Here is a 21096-nt window from a genome sequence, read left to right as displayed (position 1 = left end):
ACAACAGCATAGTATCTTATGGGTATTTTCTCAACCTAAAAGCACTTTAAAAAGCATTATAAATTCATGGATTCATAGATTTTAAAGGCCAGAGAGAGCAATTCTGATTATCAAGTCTGATTTCCTACCATAAAATTTTGCCCCATCACTCCTACGTTGAGGCTGTAGATTGTAGCTGGACTAGAGTATCTCCTACGAAAAGACATCTGAATCTTGATTTAAAGGTTTGAAGCCACACTGAATCCATCACGTCCCTTCAATAAGCAGTTCTAATGGCTAGTTATCCTCATACAGAAAGACTGAATTTGTCTAGCTTTGACTCCTATCTCCTGATCTCATTATGTGTGAGAACGTTAGATTAATGAGCCCTACGCAATCTATTTGAAGTCTTTCTTCCCTCAGAGGTACTTACAGACCACGATCGAGTCCTCTCAAACGTCTCAAACAGAAGTTCGGATGGCATGCATTTTAAAGTCTGATTTGCAGACTTCAAACAGTTGTCTTAGCTCTTCTCTGTACCCTCTCCAATTTTGCAAAATAGTTTTAAATATAGGTGCTGTCATTACTTGCCTGGGAGAGCACTCAGTGCAGGCAACTCTAACAAACAGCGTATCTTCGTGCACTCTGTACAGTCTTAAAAGGAGAAGCAAAGACCACCAGAAACTGCTCAAAACCAAACTGAGGGGATAAATGCAATTATAACAAAGAATAAAAATATAAATCGGATTGCGGCATTTCAAAAAAAAAGGATGCACCACTCATCTTAAAGGCTTCTCAGCACAAACTCCACTAAGGCAGGAATTGCAGCATGGACGTGCCTAACCTGGTTAGCTGGAGTATTAACAGCACACGCAGCCCCAAGCAGGTTGCAAAACGTCACGCTGAGCCCCGTAATAGCCAGCAGCCGAAGCACTGCTGCCATTCAACGTTGCTGTTGTGTCAAGGTAGCACTTAGTGCTGGAAGAAGAAAGACTGGTGCTGATCGAGGTGTTTCTGTATGTAATAACACAGTCATACCCCATCTATAAGCCGAGTACCAGTCAGCACAGCTGGGAGGTTCAAGCTGCCAAAGCAGCCTCAAGTCCAGGTCACAACATTGCAGGTTCCCCAAGGAAAGCTCGGGTAAAAGGGTCTGGAAGACCCAGTGGACACCGAGTAGAACATAAGGCAGCAATGTGTCCTGGCAAAGAAGGCCGATGGTGTCCTGGGATACATTAGAAGGTTGAGGGAGGTGATGCTTCCCCTCTGCTAAGCCCTGGGGAGGCCAGACGTTGAGGACTGCATCCAGCTCTGGGCCCCCCAGCACAAGAGAGAACTGGGCATACTGGTGAGGGCACAGAGATGACAAAGGGACTGGAGAATCTATGTGTGAGGGAAGGCCGAGAGAGCTGGGGCTGCTCAGCCTGGAGAAAAGAAGGCTTGGGGAGATCTTATCAACATATATAAATACCTGGAGGAAGGATGCAAAGAAGACGAGGTCAAACTCTTTTCAGTGGTGCCCAGTGACACAACAAGGAGCTTTTTTTTTACTGTGTGGGTGACGGAGCGCTGGCACAGGTTGCCCAGAGAAGTTGTGGAGTCTCCTCCTTGGATATACTCAAAAGCTGTCAGGACGTGGTCCTGGGCACCCTGATGTAGGTGGCCATACTTGAGCAAGGACATTGGAGCAGATGGACCCAGAGGTCCCTTCCAACCTCAACCACTTTTTGATTCTGTGAATTTCTCCAACTTCTGCAGGGTTTTACCTCATCCTAAGTCCCATCAGTCCCATCACTGCTCTCCAGCATCACAGAGGGTACGTGTAAGTGCAACCCAAAGGTGACTTACAATGACTGAATTTCTCAACTTGTGCTCCTTGAAGAAGGTTGCCAAACTTGTACCCAACCAGTTTTCCAGAAGGCTATAAATAATGTGTTTTAATCAACTGCTTGTAGAATGTATCAGTTACTCTTCTTAAAAATAACAACCACACACAAAAAAAAAAAAAAAAAGAAACATGAAATGTCCATTTCCCATTTTGATTTTGTCCCATTCAGAATCATCTTATACGTGAGACTTTGACAAACCCCTGAAGAATCATGCAGGTTGAAGGGGATCTCTGGAGGTCTTTAGTCTAACATTTTGCTCAAAGAAAGTCCACTCGAAAGCAAGGTCTTTTTCCAGCTCTGAATATCTCAAAGGATAGAGATCCCACAGCCTCTCTGGGCTCCCATTGCAACCAGATGGCCAGAATCGTTTGCTTCATATTGAATGTTGTATATTTCAGACTGTGCACATTGCCTCTGGTCCTTCCACCACGAACATCCTATAGGCCTGGCTCCATCTTCTCTACAGTCTCATACTGGTTAATTACAGACAAGAGTAGGATCATTGTTAATTCCTGTTCAACTTGTCTTTCACCACTACTCCCAGGTCTTTTCTTCAAAACAGCTTCATAGCAAGCCTGCACCCATCCTGTCCTCTTGCATGGGGTTATTCCATCTGAAGATGTAAGAGAAGGTGTGAAAAATTATTTTTCTTCTGATTTTACAGCCAACTGAGCACCTGAATACCTTCATAGGGCCACCTGGTTTGAGGCCTTCAGCTTCACCTTCTGGGATACTGGAGAGCAGCAAGGTCTGTGTTGCAGGATGTCCTCAAGCTCTGACCCAAGGCGAAGATGCTTGTCAAAAGCAAACTCAAACTTATAAATTCCTCGTAGTCATAGAAATCTCTGCACTTGAATTTGCCTGGCAGATGGAGGCATGACTGCTCTGCAGCATGCGAGAATCCTGATAGACAAAAGATGACTGCATTTCAGAAGATCTGCTTCCCATCCTTCTTCGAGCAATGATCCTTTTCTAGAAAGACTGGGACCTTTCCCCAGGACACATGGGGAGAATTACAACAAGAAGGAGGCCCTGAGATCCTTTCTTTACACCCAGTTCAGTGCAATGTCCCACCGGATCCCCTTAGACACAGATCAGACCAGAGAGAGAAAAGCTGGCCAGGTGATCCACAACATCAGCACCCAATGAATTTAAATCCTTGTCTGGCAGTAGTGTATTTTAGAACTGCAATATTATGGCATTAACTGCTATTCAGCAATGTTCCTTTATAGCTACCTGCAAAATACATCTCTACATCCCACCCCAACAAGGCGCTGATGAGCCAGAGCACACCTCCAAAGGAGGGAAGCATTCTGCACCTCCAGTGTCCGGGGAGACACGCTGCTCCATCTACAGAGTGAAGAATAACAGAAGAGTTTTGGTGTTGGTGTTTTTATAAGGGAGATGGATGTTTTGCAGGCTCGTGTGACAGGCTCTGCACACAGTAGGGCTGCAACACATTAGAAAATGAGTCTGGCTTGTTCCACCTTTCTGCGCTCTAACTCCCCATTGTAACAGATGACACAATTAAAAATAGAAAAGGATGTGGTCTCTGTAAGAATCGGAATGTATCTGTGCCTGCTTAATGCAACATATGGTAGAATATTTTTACATCTTATAAAGAACTGTGTATTGGACATGTGCTGGTGCTCGTGAGATGCAGCAGCAAGAAAACTGCATTAATATTTGCTCCCTGACAACAGGAGCTGTCATACGCCGTGTACACGCACAGGAGTCATCAACAGGACAGCACACAATCGACTAGGAAACCTTTCATTATACGCACCATTGGAGTTAATTCGGAAGACGTTGGCTGAAGTCTCCTGAAATAGTTCCTGCAGTTCGCTGGGATCAATCTGGGTGGCTGCAAAGACAAAAAGGGAGAGACCTGTTAATAGCGGAGACTACCGTCGCTTTGAAGGGGGCTCCCCTCCCAGCAGAGCCTCCCAAGGGGGACGCCCAGCTGAGAACCTTTACGATAGAGCTGTCACCAAAATACTGTATTTTATATACCCACAGGTTGCAGCAACGACGATGCGCTGTCACACTCCACGCAGAGAATGGGCAACACCAACACCTTTAAAGAAGCCCGATCAGTCTCACCAGGCACAGAGAAACACCAGTAACACGGGGCTGGAGCACCCAAGTGATACAAAGGATGTGGATTTTCTCCTGGAAAGCAAAATAATAATATTTGCTCACTGCTGTGTTGCTTCAGCAAGAAGAAAATTGATGGAGGACCCTGTTCTGTCCAGAGAATTGATGGAGGACCCTGTCCTGTCCCAGCAGTGCTGTGCAAGCCCACAGCAGCCTGAAGTGTTTCCTACTCAGCTGAAGGATGTAACAAAGCGCTGAATCAAAACTCCTGCATGCTCTCTTTCATTAAAACACTTATTAACCATTAATCCATAGATGTGGGTTCCTCCTCACTGGAAATGTAGCCCAGCTAAGGGGTCGGATGTAGCCTTACACAGCGTGTGATCACTGATCACAGGCAGGTACCTGCTGCATCCCCATTTCCATCAGGTAGTAAAGGTGACGCTGAGACACAGCAGATAAGGTTTACACGGATCAAGGCAGCCTCTGCAGGCATTATCAGCAATTGGAATAGAAACGATTTCTGCTCATTTACCAAGTGGGCATGCCAGAGCTGCAAATGAATGAGAAACTGCAACTTCATCCGCAGAGAAGGAGAGATGTGAGGTTGGACTGGGCTATACCACAGAGAAAGGAACTTTTGCTTTAATAAACCTTAAACAGGGGTCGGGGTTTTGGTTGGCAACAGTCCCCAGAGACAGACTCATTTCCCCTTATGTCTTTAGCATCAGCATTAAGGCAGCAACTCTACAGCAGATTCTCCCAGGTTTTGCCCCATGCTGCCTCCCACCTGGGTCAGCTTTTGCAGGTTTCCCAGAAACTGCTCTACCCGAAACCTTGGCCAAGTCCAAAGCACCGCAGGGCTTGTCCCTCCGACACTGAAACAGCTACAGCACGGAGCTGCAGCGTTACAGACACTCAGACAGGAGCTGTTATTCATTTTTTCAAGTCAGGAGACTGTAACTGCAACATATTCTGCATCCCCTAGCCAAATTTCCCTGCGCTGTTAAAGCACTGTGCTCCCAGCCTGCATTTGGAAGAGCAGAAAGTCAAGGATGGGGCAAGGCAAAACTCCACAAATCTCGATCAGAACAAAAAGCCCTCCCCCATGCACTGCTCTGGGTGGCCCCGAGGATGTCCCCCGACACTTCAGGACAAGCCTCATGTTCAATCTGGGCACCCAGGGGGTTTTCCAATGCTTCCCACCCATCTCGCCTACGGCAATTCTTGTGTGAGACGATTCGGCCCTGTCCCAGCCATAAATAAAGTCCTGGCTCAGTCTGTCAGGCTGACACAAATCCAGGGCATTAAATGGTGTTTAATCAAAGTGCACAGGGTCTCGTTGCCGGAGATTTCCCCACTCTTCTCCTTCCACGGTTCCTCCTAAATCAGCCGTCCCAGACACTCCTCTCCGCCACTTCATGTGTCGGGCTATCGAACAAGAAAACAGCTTGGGCTTGTCTGTCCCCCAGGAATTCCACTTGTTACTAACAAGATCCAGCTCTCATTAAATCACTGAGAAAAGAGCAGCACAAGATAAGGTTTTAGATCTTTACAGGCTGCGCTGACCCTGGTTTCGGGAGGCTTTTCTTGAATTCTTCTACAAAATTTAAATTTCTGGGTTAGTAATAGGGGAGGACGGGCACACGGTGGCCAGGACAGGGTTTCAGGGTGGTGTTTCCAGTTGCATGGAGTGGTCCACGCATTTTGTGATAGAGGTTCTTTGGATGGGTATTTATATATATATATTTTTTTTTGGGGGGGGGGGGGGGGGGGGGAGAGTTTATTTATGTGCTTATTTCCACGTTGTTGGGTAAAGCCCCACATGAGCCACCACGCAACCAAGTCAGGGTTGTAAATTCCTCCAAATCCCCAGTTTCAAGCACCCCGCAAGGCACAGAACCACATTAACCACCCCCCAAAATGAACCCACCCCAACTGCCCAGAAATTCAGGGGCTGATCTGGCAGAGCAGGATCCATCCCATCTCCCCTGCATGGCCATGGAGAGACCAATTTGCTCATCCTCTACCACATTTCCCTAACGGAAGAGAGGCAAAATAGGACAGGACAATGTGTGAAAACCATACTTTAAGGACATGGAAATATTTAACCTTTTAAGTCTCAGCAGGGTGATATTTATTTTGGCTGGATGCATGAGGACCATGAGATGACGAACTCCCCCTTCCAAGGCTTAAAGTCTCAATCCATAAATATCTAGCAGAGAGACACACCTCACCTCCAAGTGACAAACAAACATGAATTAAATAAAAAATAAATTAAAAAAAATAGTGGATGCAACCTTTGGCCAGAATTTCCAAACACTTTGAAAATGCAATGCTCAGTGAATTGATCATCTAACAAAACTGCACAGAATCTGGCTTACCATTTTCTGCATTTCCCTGCACCTGGACTTTTATTTCGTGTTGGAATATGGTGCCAGCTTTGTTTTTCTTCTTCTTTTTTTCTTTTTTCTTTTTTCTTTTTTTTTTCCAGGAAATATAAGAAAATAGTAGCAGGGATGTTGTTTTACACCGCTGCTGCAATTTCCAGCTTCCACACGTCGCGCAGAAATGTTGTAACTATTCATGGAGGATTCAGCAGTCCAAGCAGACAAGCAAAACAATTTAAAAACAGCAGCAGAAAGCAAAGCAAAAATGCATGTGTACTGCCAAGCTAAGTGAAGACATATCAAGGCTGTGAAAGAAAGTGAATGTGAGGCACATTTGTGTCTAATAAAAAATTAAATGTCTTCGACTGCATAAAGGGACTGCTAAAATATTACGATTCCCTAAGAAGGAGCATGAGGTTGCTGATATGCAGTAAATACTTGCCATGCCCCTACGCTAATAGCGGTCGGTGCCACAATTGGGAAAAGGTGACTTTTAATTACACCGTGGGTCCTGAAAGCCACGAGGAGTTTGCAGTGGAAATGTTACAGAATCCTGCATCCAAATTGCTTCTTCTCTGTTTCCTTAATGGCCAAAACCACTTTTATAACTTCCAAGTATTTTCCTCGTTTGCTTTTCCAGCAGAATCCCCTTGGCGAAGACCATTTCCTATGCTACCAACTCCACCTCCTCCCCACCTAGCAAATAGTGACAAACCAATGCATTTATTTCAGCTGTGAAAGAAGCAGCAGCCAACGATGGCATTTCTGAAATATTCCTACTCTTTTGTAGGAAAATAGTTCAAAATAAACGTTGAGAGAACATACACACCAGCAAATAAGAGAGGGTTAGGGGAAAAAGATCGTATTTTAGCATTAGCTGGCTCCCCAGCTCTGTTTTGGACCAGGCTTTGCCAAGACAAACTCCGGAGCTGTTTGGGGCACGGTTTATCACAGAGATTGCTTCTCTGGGCAAAATCAGTGAGACTTCGCCAGGTTTGCCTCCAGATGTGCAATGCCATCTCGGTTACCCGCTATGTGCAGCCTGCAGGCTGAATTCTGTGATACCCCTTGCACTTTGAGCTGACCAAAACCAAAAAAAGAAATAAGAAGAAAGAAAGGAGACAAACACCTCAAATACCTTTGCAAGCCTCAGGCATTATTTTTGCAACTATTATTCTACTAGAGACCAGAACGCTTTCCATGTTCCAGCGCAGTTATAAACCTCAACCGCTACCTAAATTGTCACCTCCAGGAGACACTCAGGATGAGAACCAGTGGGAGAGAGGGATGTGATCTGGTCGTTGCTCAGACCAGAATGTAACTGGGGGGCTCCTGGCTCTTGGTTTGCTTCCCCCGTCCTGCTCTGGAGGAAGAAAACGCTGCTGCTGCTGCACCTGGGCGTCCTTGGGGCTCTCAGGCCCTTGGACAAGCAGCTATTTGCTTCAACCACCACCGACAGCAGTTCTTGCAGGGGAGATATCTGAGCGAGCTGGTGAGGAAAAATGATTTTTGGTTCCTCTGTGAAGCCTGAGCAGGCTTATTGGGTTTTGCCTCTACTGATCTGGATATAATTAATGTCCGAAGGGGATAGCTGGAGGTGCAGGACAACATGCATGGCAAAGGTATATAGAGGAACATCCTTGTGCTTAATGCTAATGAAAACTGCCCATGTTCCCCACGTTAATCTTCCTTGCCTATTAATTATTTCACACTAATTTGAAGCTCCTAATGGCTTTTCTGCAGCCGGGTGAAGTCAATTGCCTCCATGGTCTGAATGTTGTAGCAAACCCAAAATAAGTCAAGAGTTGCAGAAAGGAAGAGACAATAGTTGAAGCAACTCCGATAAAAAGGGAAAAGAGAAAAAACAAGACAAGCATTCAATCTTTCTACTTACAGCACTAAATGAGGCTGCAGAACTCAGCACCTCGGGTTCAATGCAAATATCCCCAGTGCACCACTGTGAGCTATGTGTGTCTCTGCAACATAAAACACAGTCACAGATTTCCTGCATCTTTGCTCATCTGAAAGATTTAACTCAAGTTGTAACACCAGCTTTTGCTGGGAAAAAAAAAACCTTTCAGCAGAAAATTACCCAGCAGCCAAACTCCCCTTCTGTGCTGTGAAACTCCTGCAAGGAGAAAAGTGCCGGCAGGGAGCAAGCTGCATGCCGTGAGGTCAAACCATTCACCCTACATCCTTGATTCACCCCTACCGATAAAGATAAAGGACAAGGGGCTTCAACTGCACTCAAACCCTGCGGCTTAAACTTTTCACAACCCAGCTTAAGACACATCTCACCTATCAAGAACCCCACTCCTTCCCCAGGACCAGGTGATCCATCAGAAGGCTTCAATTCCCCTCTAGAAGACGTCTCATGGCATTGTCCTCAGCTACCCAAGACAGCAACTCTTTCCTGAAGGCCACGATCCACAACAAGAGCCACGTTCCTTTGGCACTGGGAAATCGACCTCAGGGGAGAGAAAAATGTTCATTTCTGGTTGCTGTTCCAAGAGTGAAGGACGTGCTCTAGAACAAAATGCTAAATTCACACCTTTAATTTTTCCACAATGATTGAAGTAAAAATGAAAAAGCAGAAAAAAGACGAAGGAGGCAAAGAGGAAAGACAAAGCAGCGGCTGTCGTGGGGAGGACAGAGAAAGAAAGAGCCACAGAAAAGACACAAACACACAAGAAGTGGTGGGTGCACAGACATAAATGCCTATAAAGACCAGAGAGAGCCCTCATACAGCATCCCGGGGTCCTCCTCTCCATGGACTCTCTGGTTTCCCATGGTTCATGCCAGTCCTCAGCCTCTCGTGTTGCAAGAACACTCTTCGGCTCTTCAGCCTCATTTCCATTTCACATACACCACAGGGACCTCATTTCTCCTCATCACCTCTGCTCTTGCATAGAAACTGTTTCAACAAAAAAAGCTTCAACAAATACCGGCATAGAAAGGATTGGCCAAAAGCGTTTTGGGACAAGGCTCCTTTCCTCAAGGAAGAGAGCTTCAAATAGAAAGGGAAGTGGAAGGGAATGGAAGGAGCTGCATCGTGTCTAATGTTGGGAAGTTGCTGCTGGTGTGCAAGCTTAGGAGGCTTTTATTTCTTCCTGTTGAAGTTTGAGCGAAATAAGTGATAAAGGGAAATGTGAGCAAAAATCACACTCATCAGGCAGCATGCTTTCCACCAGCATTGGAAAACATGATGCTGCTTCACGTGGAAATGCTCTGAAGCTCTCCGCTACGGATTCGTACGAAAGATTTGGATGTCCTCAGCTTGGCCCTAACACCAACGGGGGCACTGAGGGAATTACACATTTAACAAATGGGCTAAAACCAGTGTTTGCATCAATCTTCTTCCAACCCCCCCTTCTCGTACAGTGGGGTCACTGTATTCGGGAACCTGTTAGATGGGGGTCTGGATTTGCATTGACACTCGTAAACTCCTGCTCATTTTTATGAAATTGCCTTCCTGGGTTGGCCTAATACCCCTGAACAAATAAAAGACATTTTTCCTACATTTCTTAGAAATTTAGCTTTACCTGAAGAAGGTATTAAGGCAAAGGCATCTCAGCTGGGAAAACCCATTTCATCCCACCCATCTGAGAGGGAGATGTGTTTAGGTAGTGAAGAACCTGCCTCCTCCTATTCTTCCCAAGAAAAAAATACAAAGCTAGGAAGTCACCCTGCCCTCAAAGCCCTGCTTTGATGAAGTACCTTACTTCCACCTTATCTCCCACCAGATAAACTAGCAGAAAAAACAGAGAGCAAATGAGACAAAAAACAACCACACTACTTTAATAAATTATTCTTTCCTTGAATGACCTACCAGATCTATAGCAAGTTGACTGGGGCAACAAAGATTTATCGTTTCCACACCAAGTTGAATGCAGGGGCTAAATTCGATGAGTGCACAAGACCAAGGAGGTAAAGCACGCAGGGAGAATCACTTCGACTTAGAGAGGATCCCATCCAGTCATGCTATTTTTATTATTATTTTTTTGTGTGTGTCTGTCTGCTCTCTACGAGTTTCCATACATTAACCTTTCTAAACTTCTGAGGTTTGCGCTTTACTTAACACGTCCCTAGAGAAGTAACTGCAACGCACGGTGTCTCCACTACAAGTGTTCCTGGTAGAGCTAGCACGTTTTAACTGGAGCTCAGCAGGGCTCTTTCTTGGAAGATCCTAGGAAAGAAAAATACTTACAAATATAAATACAACACATTTCTCTGAAAGGAATAATAAACACAGAGCCTACGCCTAGGACGAACACCAAGAAGCTCAGAAAAGAGGTTATAGAGGCAAAGGTTTCTCATGTATGTCAGGTCTAGGGCAATGGGACCAAAACTGCAGCTTGGCAAGGGTCTGTGCTCTTTTGTTTCCTTTTTTTTTTTTAGTGTGTACGTTAATAAGCAGCTGCTGAAGGTGAACATAATGAGCTGTTCTAGGTGCACGGCCAGTGCTGGTGTCTCCTCAGCCCTACGGCTTGCCCTGAACGTCCAGCAGAGCAGGACAGACAACGCCAATATACCGGCTTGCAGGGAGTCTGGCCAGGGAGATGTGCACTCTTGCTGGTGATGCATGGCTCAGCTTTGCCAAATGACCACGGATCCACACCCCAGAGGAGACGTTTCCACCATTCTCACAGCAGTAGTCAACAAAACCAGCCCCCGCACTCACTCACGCAGTACTAAGGCAAGAAAGAAGAGATGTCTAAAGAGGGCATCAAGAGAAGAAGCCACCTCTAGACCCACACACTCCTTCCGACGCTACCAGTATTGGTTCTTGGCCAAGCCATGTCCTCCTTGGAGATCACCGTGCTACTCCACGTGGCCAGGCATATGAGCCACATCAGCCCACCCTGCTCAAGCGTTGTCCAGCTCTGAAGGTCTACGTTGAGACCAGAGAAGCTACGACTGAAACCTTGAGAGATCACACGTGCAACCTTAACGAGAAGCAGAGCATCAGAAGAAACGTTAGGGAAAGCTTCTGTCATGAAGTGTTACTGAGAAGTTTGGATACACCATAAATGAAGAGGAGTAAAGGAAAAGGGGTGAGATGATGCGGAAATGCTGGATAGAGGCTGCCTCCAGCTCACAAATACCAACAAAACTCCACAAAAAAAGCCCCAACCACCCAACTATGTTTTATTACATTATGACCCTACCAGTTTATTATAATTTATGAACAGCAAATAAATAAAAAACCCACTGCCTTCTAATTCTTCAAACAAGGAAAATAGTAGCTCTTGTTAATTTAGTAGAAGGAAATGTCAAAAGATTCATGAGACCATTACTGGAACAAAAAGGCTATCGCTTCATGGCAGCAACATGATGGCTAAGAGTGATGTGAAAGTGATCTGAAGGTCAGGCTGGCTTGGTAGCCCCTGGGAAATTACTTGGTGGGATTCTCGGTCCTGTTTCACCTGCTCAAATCTCCATAAAATTAATAAAGTAATTCGGAGAGCAATGGAAACTTTCCCCACAGATATCCCCATTGACAGAGATGCACGTGTCCAAACAGAAGAATTAGGGAGCTGTTGATTTTCTGTGATGGCTAACTGCAAAACAGACTTAAAATTGTAAGTAAAATTTTATGAAGAATAAATACAGATTAGAACCATGCAATGGATTAAGAAGCTGCTTATTCTGGCAGAGTGTGGAATTCTGGCTTTGCTTGGACAGTTTTACAATTAAGAGTTTTCCTCCATTTTTAAACAAAGAGGAGGCAAACATTAAAGGTTTTGCATAATTCTGATGTGTTTCCAAAATGTAGTTGAGGAGCTTTTAAATAAAACAAAGCACTTGGATTTTTTATTTTTTTTTCACTAGAGGTGGATTAGGAGAGAGTTAAAAAGATGATTCATTTTTGATTGAAATAAATCAACGTACTGGAAAATATCAATTCATTTGCAAAATTTCCCTTCCAAATCCCATTGCTTCCTGCTTTCCAAGATGGAAAGTCTAATCATGTTCCCTTCTTCATGCTCCAAAGCAGCAGCAGAACTATGCATAATGGCAGAGCCTGCCTGCATTTTTATCAGGATACCCAAATTGTTGAAAAAAAGGCAATTAAAGTCATTTGGCAGATTTTTATTTTTTTGATGACGATGTGGTATAAGTATATAAATGAAACCTCGGTGAAAGCCATTTTTTGTTTGCACTGCTATATCCCCAGGATAGTCTGCAGCACTGTGCTAACACAAACACAGACACAAGCACCAACAGTATGTGAAAATGCAAAGGATTGACTAAAAAACACAGTGAAAAGGATTGATCTTACACTCACTGCCCAAGCTGTAGGAAATGTAAAGTGAAAACAGCCAATGAAAATGACAAAGAATACAAATATTTTTGAAATGTTATTATTTGAGGATTTCCAGGCTATATAAATTACAAAATAATGTTATACAGCTCTTAATCAATCTCACTTTTGGTCTTATTAATGCACTCAGCACCAATTGCCTTACAAAATACCCTTTAAAAGATCTAGGCTATTAATGACAAAATAAAGATGGCTGTTTGATTTTTTATTTATTTTTTTTTCTGATTAAATCTGTGCGATGCAAGGGAGTGGTATCAGAAAAATCAGCCATATGAATAAAAGAGAAACCTTTAAAAACATTAAAACAAGGTGCTTGCCAATTGAAAATACATAAACAACCATATATTTTTCGTGTCTGGTAAATTATGGATACTATAAGCCAAATTCTGATATCTAAACGCGTGTACCAGAAGGGCCCCTGAATATTGGATAAAAGGTTAGCGATAAAACTGAATGGGAAGGGCGGATCCCAGCAGATAATAGGTATAATTGATGATTTATCCTTACTGCCACTGTACCGGAGGGCTTCCAGTCGTGGGATGAGCCACTAATGGGAACTATAAGGACAGTGACAGTGACCATGTCCGGACTGCGGTGATGTTCCAGTGGAAACGAAGGGTGGGCTGAGAGAAGGGATTGCCCCTCGCTGCATTGGTCTGCGTTGGTCTTGGCACACGCAAGTTTGTAGAGAAGAGGAGTTGGCGGAGGACAGCACGGGGATGAGACCTCTGCAGGAATAGGTAAGCTTCAGGTGTCACTGCCGGATCCCAAGCTTGTTTCGAGGTCAACCGTGTTTGTTCCAGCACAAGGTTGAAGAAGCTCTAGTGCAGAAAATGTATCACAGTATCACAGTATCACAGATTTCTAGGTTGGAAGAGACCTCAAGATCATCGAGTCCAACCTCCGACCTAACACTAAGTACTTGTTGTGGTTTAACCCGGCTGGCAGCTAAACACCACACAGCCGTTCGCTCACCCTCCCCCCTCCCTCTCTGGGATGGGGGGAGAGAAACGGGAAAGTGAAGCCTGTGAGTTGAGATAAAGACGGTTTATTAAGACAGGAAAATAATAATAACAATAATAATAATAATAGTGATAATGGTAATAGTATTAACAATAATAATGTGTAAGAAAACAAGTGATGCACAATGCAATTGCTCACCACCCGCTGACCGATGCCCAGCCTATTCCCGAGCAGCCGGCCCCCCCACCCCGGCCAGCCACCCCTATATATTGTTTAGCATGACGTCAGATGGTATGGAATACCCCTTTGGCCAGTTTGGGTCAGCTGTCCTGGGTCTGTCCCCTCCCAGCTCCTGCTGCACCCCCAGCCTGCTCGCTGGCAGGACAGAGCAAGAAGCCGAAAAGTCCTTGGCCTGGTGTAAACACTGCTCTGCAACAATTAAAACATCAGCATGTTATCAGCGCTCTTCTCATCCTAATCCAAAACATAGCACCCTACCAGCTACTATGAGCTACTTAACTCTGTCCTAACTGGAACCAGGACAGATATCCACCCCTTATTCCATACCATTTATGTCATGCTCAGGTTACACTCTGTCCAATACATTCTAATTAATCACCATTTTCATCTATGATATATAGCAATCATGGTAGTGATGACATACATTATTATATAATAATTAACATACTACAATTCAACTCATGGGCTATTCTCACCCAGTATCAAATCCCCTTGAGGTACACACCGGACCTCCCCATTCTTTTGCATTACCCACCAAGTGCATCCAGGTCCCTGAGCAAAAGCAATTCCACGAATAGGTTTGCCTTTTCCTGAGGCAGGAGTAGCCCAGACTGTTTTACCCAGCATGTTTCTTACGTGCACTACAGGAACTTTATCCCCTTCTACAGTGCGTAACAGGTTTGATTGGGCAGGTCCAGCTCGGTTGGCAGATCCCCTGGTATTGACTAACCAGGTGGCCTTTGCCAAATGTGTATCCCAATTTTTGAATGTCCCAGCACCCATTGCTTTCAGTGTAGTCTTCAACAGTCCATTGTATCGTTCAACTTTTCCAGAGGCTGGTGCATGATAGGGGATGTGATACACCCACTCAATACCATGTTCTTTGGCCCAAGTGTCTATAAGGTTGTTTCGGAAATGAGTCCCGTTGTCTGACTCAATTCTCTCTGGGGTGCCATGTCGCCATAAGACTTGCTTTTCAAGGCCCAGGATAGTGTTCCGGGCGGTGGCATGGGGCACAGGATATGTTTCCAGCCATCCGGTGGTTGCTTCCACCATTGTAAGTACGTGGCGCTTGCCGTTGCGGGTTTGAGGGAGTGTGATGTAATCAATCTGCCAGGCCTCTCCATATTTATATTTCAGCCATCGTCCTCCATACCAAAGAGGTTTTGACCGTTTGGCTTGCTTGATTGCAGCACATGTTTCACAGTCATGAATAACCTGTGCTATAGTGTCCATGGTCAGGTCCACCCCTCGATCACGAGCCCATCTGTAGGTTGCATCTCTACCTTGATGGCCTGAGGTGTCATGGGCCCATCGGGCTATAAATAATTCACCTTTATGTTGCCAGTCCAGGTCCACCTGAGCCACTTCAATCTTAGCAGCCTGATCCACCTGCTGGTTGTTTTGGTGTTCTTCAGTAGCCCGATTCTTGGGCACATGAGCATCTACATGGCGTACCTTTACAACCAGGTTCTCTACCCGGGCAGCAATATCTTGCCACAATGCCGCAGCCCAGATGGGCTTGCCCCTGCGCTGCCAGTTGTTCTGCTTCCATTGCTGTAACCACCCCCACAGGGCATTTGCTACCATCCATGAATCAGTATAGAGATAGAGAACTGGCCACTTTTCTCGTTCAGCAATATCTAAAGCCAGCTGAATGGCTTTTACTTCTGCAAACTGACTCGATTCACCTTCTCCCTCAGCAGCTTCTGCAACTCGTCGTGTAGGACTCCATACAGCAGCTTTCCATCTCCGATGCTTTCCCACAATACGACAGGACCCGTCAGTGAACAAGGCATATTTCTTCTCATTTTCCGGTAGCTTGTTGTACAGGGGGGCTTCTTCAGCACGAACCACCTCCTCCTCTGGTGATATCCCAAAGTATTTGCCTTCTGGCCAGTCCATAATCACCTCCAAGATTCCTGGGCGACTGGGGTTTCCTATTCGAGCCCGCTGAGTAATCAGTGCAACCCACTTGCTCCATGTAGCATCAGTTGCATGATGCGTAGAGGGGACCCTTCCTTTGAACATCCAGCCTAGTACCGGCAGTCGGGGTGCCAGGAGGAGCTGCGCTTCAGTACCGACCACTTCCGAAGCAGATCGAACTCCTTCATATGCTGCCAATATCTCCTTTTCAGTTGGAGTATAGCGGGCTTCAGATCCTCTGTATCCCCGACTCCAAAACCCCAGGGGTCGACCTCGAGTTTCCCCAGGTTCTTTCTGCCAGAGGCTCCAGGTGGGACCATTCTCTCCGGCTGCGGTGTAGAGCACATTCTTTACATCTGGTCCTGTTCGGACTGGCCCGAGGGCTACTGCATGAACTATTTCCTGCTTAATTTGTTCAAAGGCTTGTCGTTGCTCAGGGCCCCATTCAAAAGCATTCTTCTTACGGGTTACTTGGTAGAGCGGGTTTACAATCAGACTGTAATTTGGAATATGCATTCTCCAAAACCCCACGACACCTAGGAAAGTTTGTGTTTCTTTTTTGCTAGTTGGTGGAGACATAGCTGTTATTTTGTTGATCACATCCATTGGGATTTGACGGCGTCCATCTTGCCATTTTATTCCTAAAAACTGGATCTCTCGTGCAGGTCCTTTAACTTTATTCTGTTTTATGGCAAAACCGGCCTTCAGAAGGATTTGGACTATTTTCTTCCCTTTCTCGAAAACTTCTTCTGCAGTGTCACCCCACACAATGATGTCATCGATGTACTGCAGGTGTTCAGGAGCTTCCCCCTGCTCCAGCGCAGACTGGATCAGTCCATGGCAAATGGTAGGGCTGTGTTTCCACCCCTGGGGCAGCCGATTCCAAGTATATTGGACTCCCCTCCAAGTGAAAGCAAACTGTGGCCTGCACTGTGCTGCTAGAGGGATGGAGAAAAATGCATTAGCGATATCAATTGTGGCATACCACTTGGCTGCCTTTGATTCCAGTTCATACTGGAGTTCTAGCATGTCCGGCACTGCAGCACTCAGTGGTGGCGTGACTTCGTTCAGGCCACGATAGTCCACTGTTAGTCTCCACTCACCATTAGACTTTCGCACTGGCCATATGGGACTATTAAAAGGTGAATGAGTCTTGCTGATCACTCCTTGGCTCTCCAGTTGACGAATTAGCTTATGGATGGGACTCAGGGAGTCTCGGTTGGTGCGATATTGCCGCCGGTGCACAGTTGTGGTAGCGATCGGCACTTGCTGTTCTTCAACCCTCAGCAACCCCACAACAGAAGGGTCCTCTGAGAGACCAGGCAAGGTAGACAACTGTTTAATGTCCTCTGTCTCCAAAGCAGCTATGCCAAAAGCCCAGCGGAACCCTTTTGGGTCCTTGAAATATCCTCTTCTAAGATAGTCTATGCCAAGGATGCACGGAGCATCTGGGCCAGTCACAATACGGTGCTTTTGCCACTCATTACCGGTTAGACTCACTTCAGCCTCCAATACAGTTAACTGCTGGGATCCCCCCGTCACACCATAAATACAGATGGGCTCTGGCCCTTTATAGCTTGATGGCATTAGAGTACATTGTGCACCGGTGTCTACCAAAGCCTTATACTTCTGTGCGTCTGACGTGCCAGGCCATCGAATCCACACAGTCCAATAAACTCGATTGTCCCTTTCCTCCCCCTGGCTGGAGGCAGGGCCCCTCTAGTCCTGGTCAGAATCTTCATTTCTGTGTTTAAAGGACTGCCTGCTGGAAGTTGGAGCAGCAAACCTTTCAGAGAACTCCTTTTTCCCAATTGTTTTCCTTTGCAATTCACGTACCCGTGCCTCTAGGGTCGCAGTAGATTTTCCATCCCATTTTCTCATGTCCTCTCCATGGTCACGTAGGTAAAACCACAGGGTGGCGCGGTGTGTGTGCCCACCATATTGTCTTCCTTGCATAGATGAACGTTTACCCCTAATAGCTGAGACACTGGTTTGTACAGGTGGGGAGGAAAATAAACTCTCTTTAAGTTGGTGGATCTCTTCAGAAAGTTTCTCCAAGGTATTCTCTTTTAGCTGGTGGACACTAGTTCGTTCAGGTGAAGGGGAAGATAATCTTTCTTCAAGTTGGTGGATCTTTTCAGAAAGTTTCTCCAAAGCATTCTCTTTTAGCTGGTGGACACTGGTTCGTTCAGGTGAAGGGGAAGATAATCTTTCTTCAAGTTGGTGGATCTTTTCAGAAAGTTTCTCCAAAGCATTCTCTTTTAGCTGGTGGACACTGGTTCGTTCAGGTGAAGGGGAAGATAATCTTTCTTCAAGTTGGTGGATCTTTTCAGAAAGTTTCTCTAAAGCATTCTCTTTTAGCTGGTGGACACTGGTTCGTTCAGGTGGAGGGGAAGATAAATTCTCTTTAAGTTGGTGGACCTCTTCAGAGAGTTTCTCCACAGCTGAGACACAGGCCTTTAGGGAAGAGGAGAGATTTCCTTCGTACTGCCGGAGTATTTTAGTCACTTCATTCACTGTGGGATTCTCCTCCGTTTTCCAGGCTAGTATTGCCAATGAGTTGGCATATGATGATGGGGCACTCCGTACAAACTTCCGCCACATGGGTGGTGTACACTGGACTGCATCTGGATCTGTGGATGTTTGTGCGTCATCTAGGTCCTTATAAATTACTTCCCGTACGGCCAATTCCCTCAGGTACTGAATTCCCTTCTCCATGGTGGTCCATTTGCTTGGTAAACATACAAGTTCTTCCTTGAAGAGATACCTTTCCTTCACAGCTGACAGGAGACGCCTCCAGAGGCTGCGAGATTGTGCTCCATCTCCAATTGCTTTGTCAATGCATGCGTCCCTAGCAAGGGATCCCAGCCGCCTGGCTTCCTTGCCCTCCAATTCCACATAATTGGCTCCCGTGTCCCAGCACCGGAGCAGCCAGGTGACAAGCTGCTCGCCTATACAGCGACCAAAATCTTTTCGCACATCTCGTAGCTCACGCTGGTATAGAGTCCGGGTAATTACTGTTGATTTTCCGACATCCTCATCCTCATCTTCAGTCTCCTGCACCTTTGATGGCTGGTATGGAGTCCGGGTAGTTACTGTTGATTTTTCGCCATCCTCATCCTCATCTTCAGTCTCCTGCACCTTTGATGGCCCAGCCTCGTCTTCACTTCGCCCAGACTTAGCAGAAGACTGTCTGCGTTTTAAACGACCTGAGCCTCTATACCATTTTTTCACCTTGTCTACAGGGGCAACTTGCACTGCTACAGCTCGTTTCTCTGACCCAGCCACAGGGTCTGCCACAGGGGTTGGAATACCCTCTGCGGGGTCAACTTGCACTGCTACAGCTCGTTTCTCTGACCCAGACACAGGGTCTGCCACAGGGCTTGGAATACACTCTGCGGGGTCAACTTGCACTGCTACAGCTCGTTTCTCTGACCCAGACACAGGGTCTGCCACAGGGGTTGGGATACCCTCTGCGGGGTCAACTTGCACTGCTACAGCTCGTTTCTCTGACCCAGCCACAGGAGTGGGAGCAGCTGCAGGAGCTGGGGCAGCTGCAGGAGCTGGGGCAGCTGCAGGAGCTGGAGCGGCTGCAGGGGCTGGAGCTGGAGTAGCTGCAGGAGCTGGAACTGGAGCGGCTGCAGGAGCTGGAGCGGCTGCAGGGGCTGGAACTGGAGCGGCTGCAGGAGCTGGAGCGGCTGCAGGAGCTGGAGCTGGAGTAGCTGCAGGAGCTGGAGCTGGAGCGGCTGCAGGAGCTGGAGCAGCTGCAGGAGCTGGAGCGGCTGCAGGAGCTGGAGCTGGAGTAGCTGCAGGAGCTGGAGCTGGAGCGGCTGCAGGAGCTGGAGCTGGAGCGGCTGCAGGAGCTGGAGCAGCTGCAGGAGCTGGAGCGGCTGCAGGAGCTGGAGCTGGAGTAGCTGCAGGAGCTGGAGCTGGAGCGGCTGCAGGAGCTGGAGCTGGAGCTGGAGTAGCTGCAGGAGCTGGAACTGGAGCGGCTGCAGGGGCTGGAGCTGGAGCGGCTGCAGGAGCTGGAGCTGGAGCGGCTGCAGGAGCTGGAACTGGAGCGGCTGCAGGAGCTGGAGCGGCTGCAGGAGCTGGAGCGGCTGCAGGAGCTGGAGCTGGAGTAGCTGCAGGAGCTGGAGCTGGAGCGGCTGCAGGAGCTGGAGCGGCTGCAGGAGCTGGAGCTGGAGTAGCTGCAGGAGCTGGAGCTGGAGCGGCTGCAGGAGCTGGAGCGGCTGCAGGAGCTGGAGCTGGAGCGGCTGCAGGAGCTGGAGCTGGAGCGGCTGCAGGAGCTGGAGCTGGAGCGGCTGCAGGAGCTGCAGCTGGAGTAGCTGCAGGAGCTGGAACTGGAGCGGCTGCAGGAGCTGGAGCTAGGTTGCTAATAACATCAATTGCAGCTCGATAGGCACAAGCCAGACCCCAGCACGCTACAGTGATTTGTGTCACTTTGGAACTGCCAGAGTCATGACACCTTTTTTTCAAGCATTCTGCCAGCTTTTTAGGATTTTGCAGTTGTTCAGGGGTGAATGTCCAAAACACTGGAGGTGACCACTGCTCTAGAAACCTGCCCATATCCTCCCACACTCCCTGCCACTCGCAACTACCCCGCCTCAAGACAGATCTCCGGATGAGATTCCTAAGTAGTTGTTTAACCCTCCACAAAATCTGAAGCGCATTCAGGAGACATAACAACAAGAGCAGGCTGGTCTGAGTATCCCAAGGATATTCAACATCTCGGAGAACCACCGTAACTAACTCGGGGGATAAGAGGGTGGTGGTGAAGGAGAAAGGGAGAGTGAACAGGTAGGGAAACATGTCTTCCCCTGTCCCCTTCACAGATTGGCTCCCTAACGAAAACAGGCAATAGGTGTAATTGCTAATAGTTTCCGAGATATGGGTTCCAAAGTATAGAGTCGACGTCAGTGCTGAGTACAAATACCAGGTTAAAGTCGTGACCAGATATTTCATCATTTCATAAGCCATTGTTACACCGCACAGTACCATAACAATCTTAAACCAGGGCCCGGAAAGGATAAACAGTGCAACAGGGAGCACATACAGAAAGTAACGCACCATAAAACTCAATTTGGAATACAGGTACAGCAGACTGGAGATTAAGGCAATCAACATCGTGACTAGCAACTATTAAGCAGGTCCAATACTTATACCAATTTTAGTTTAACACACTCTGGTCAGATTTGTCGATATCTCAACCCTTCGTGCCCCACGTTGGGCGCCAAAAAGACTGTTGTGGTTTAACCCGGCTGGCAGCTAAACACCACACAGCCGT

At 46.8% G+C, this 21096-nt stretch overlaps 1 protein-coding gene and 1 long non-coding RNA gene across 11 annotated transcripts in view; both read right to left on the bottom strand.

Moving 5' to 3' along the window:
- TSNARE1 (t-SNARE domain containing 1) overlaps nt 1–21096 on the bottom strand; it is a 471236-nt gene that overhangs the window by 305556 nt on the left and 144584 nt on the right. For all 10 annotated transcript variants that reach the window (XR_014579369.1, XM_083823324.1, XM_083823323.1 and 7 more), the window contains one exon: nt 3655–3732. Coding sequence is in view for 9 of the 10 variants with exons in the window: in XM_083823324.1 (XP_083679450.1) it covers nt 3655–3732 (78 nt within the window). In the remaining variant the exon portion in view is untranslated. The remainder of the gene's footprint in view (nt 1–3654; nt 3733–21096) is intronic.
- LOC310893858 lies at nt 5730–13515 on the bottom strand. Its single transcript, XR_014579371.1, has 2 exons — nt 8654–13515; nt 5730–8331 (listed from the first exon to the last, which is right to left on the bottom strand). It is a non-coding gene; the product is annotated as an uncharacterized lncRNA (long non-coding RNA).

The sequence above is a fragment of the Anser anser genome (genome assembly GCF_964211835.1).
Source record: "Anser anser genome assembly, chromosome: 2".
Taxonomy (NCBI): Eukaryota; Metazoa; Chordata; class Aves; order Anseriformes; family Anatidae; genus Anser; species Anser anser.
The sequence above is the reverse complement of the archived record's forward strand: the minus strand, read 5'-3'. Positions and strand labels throughout refer to the sequence as shown.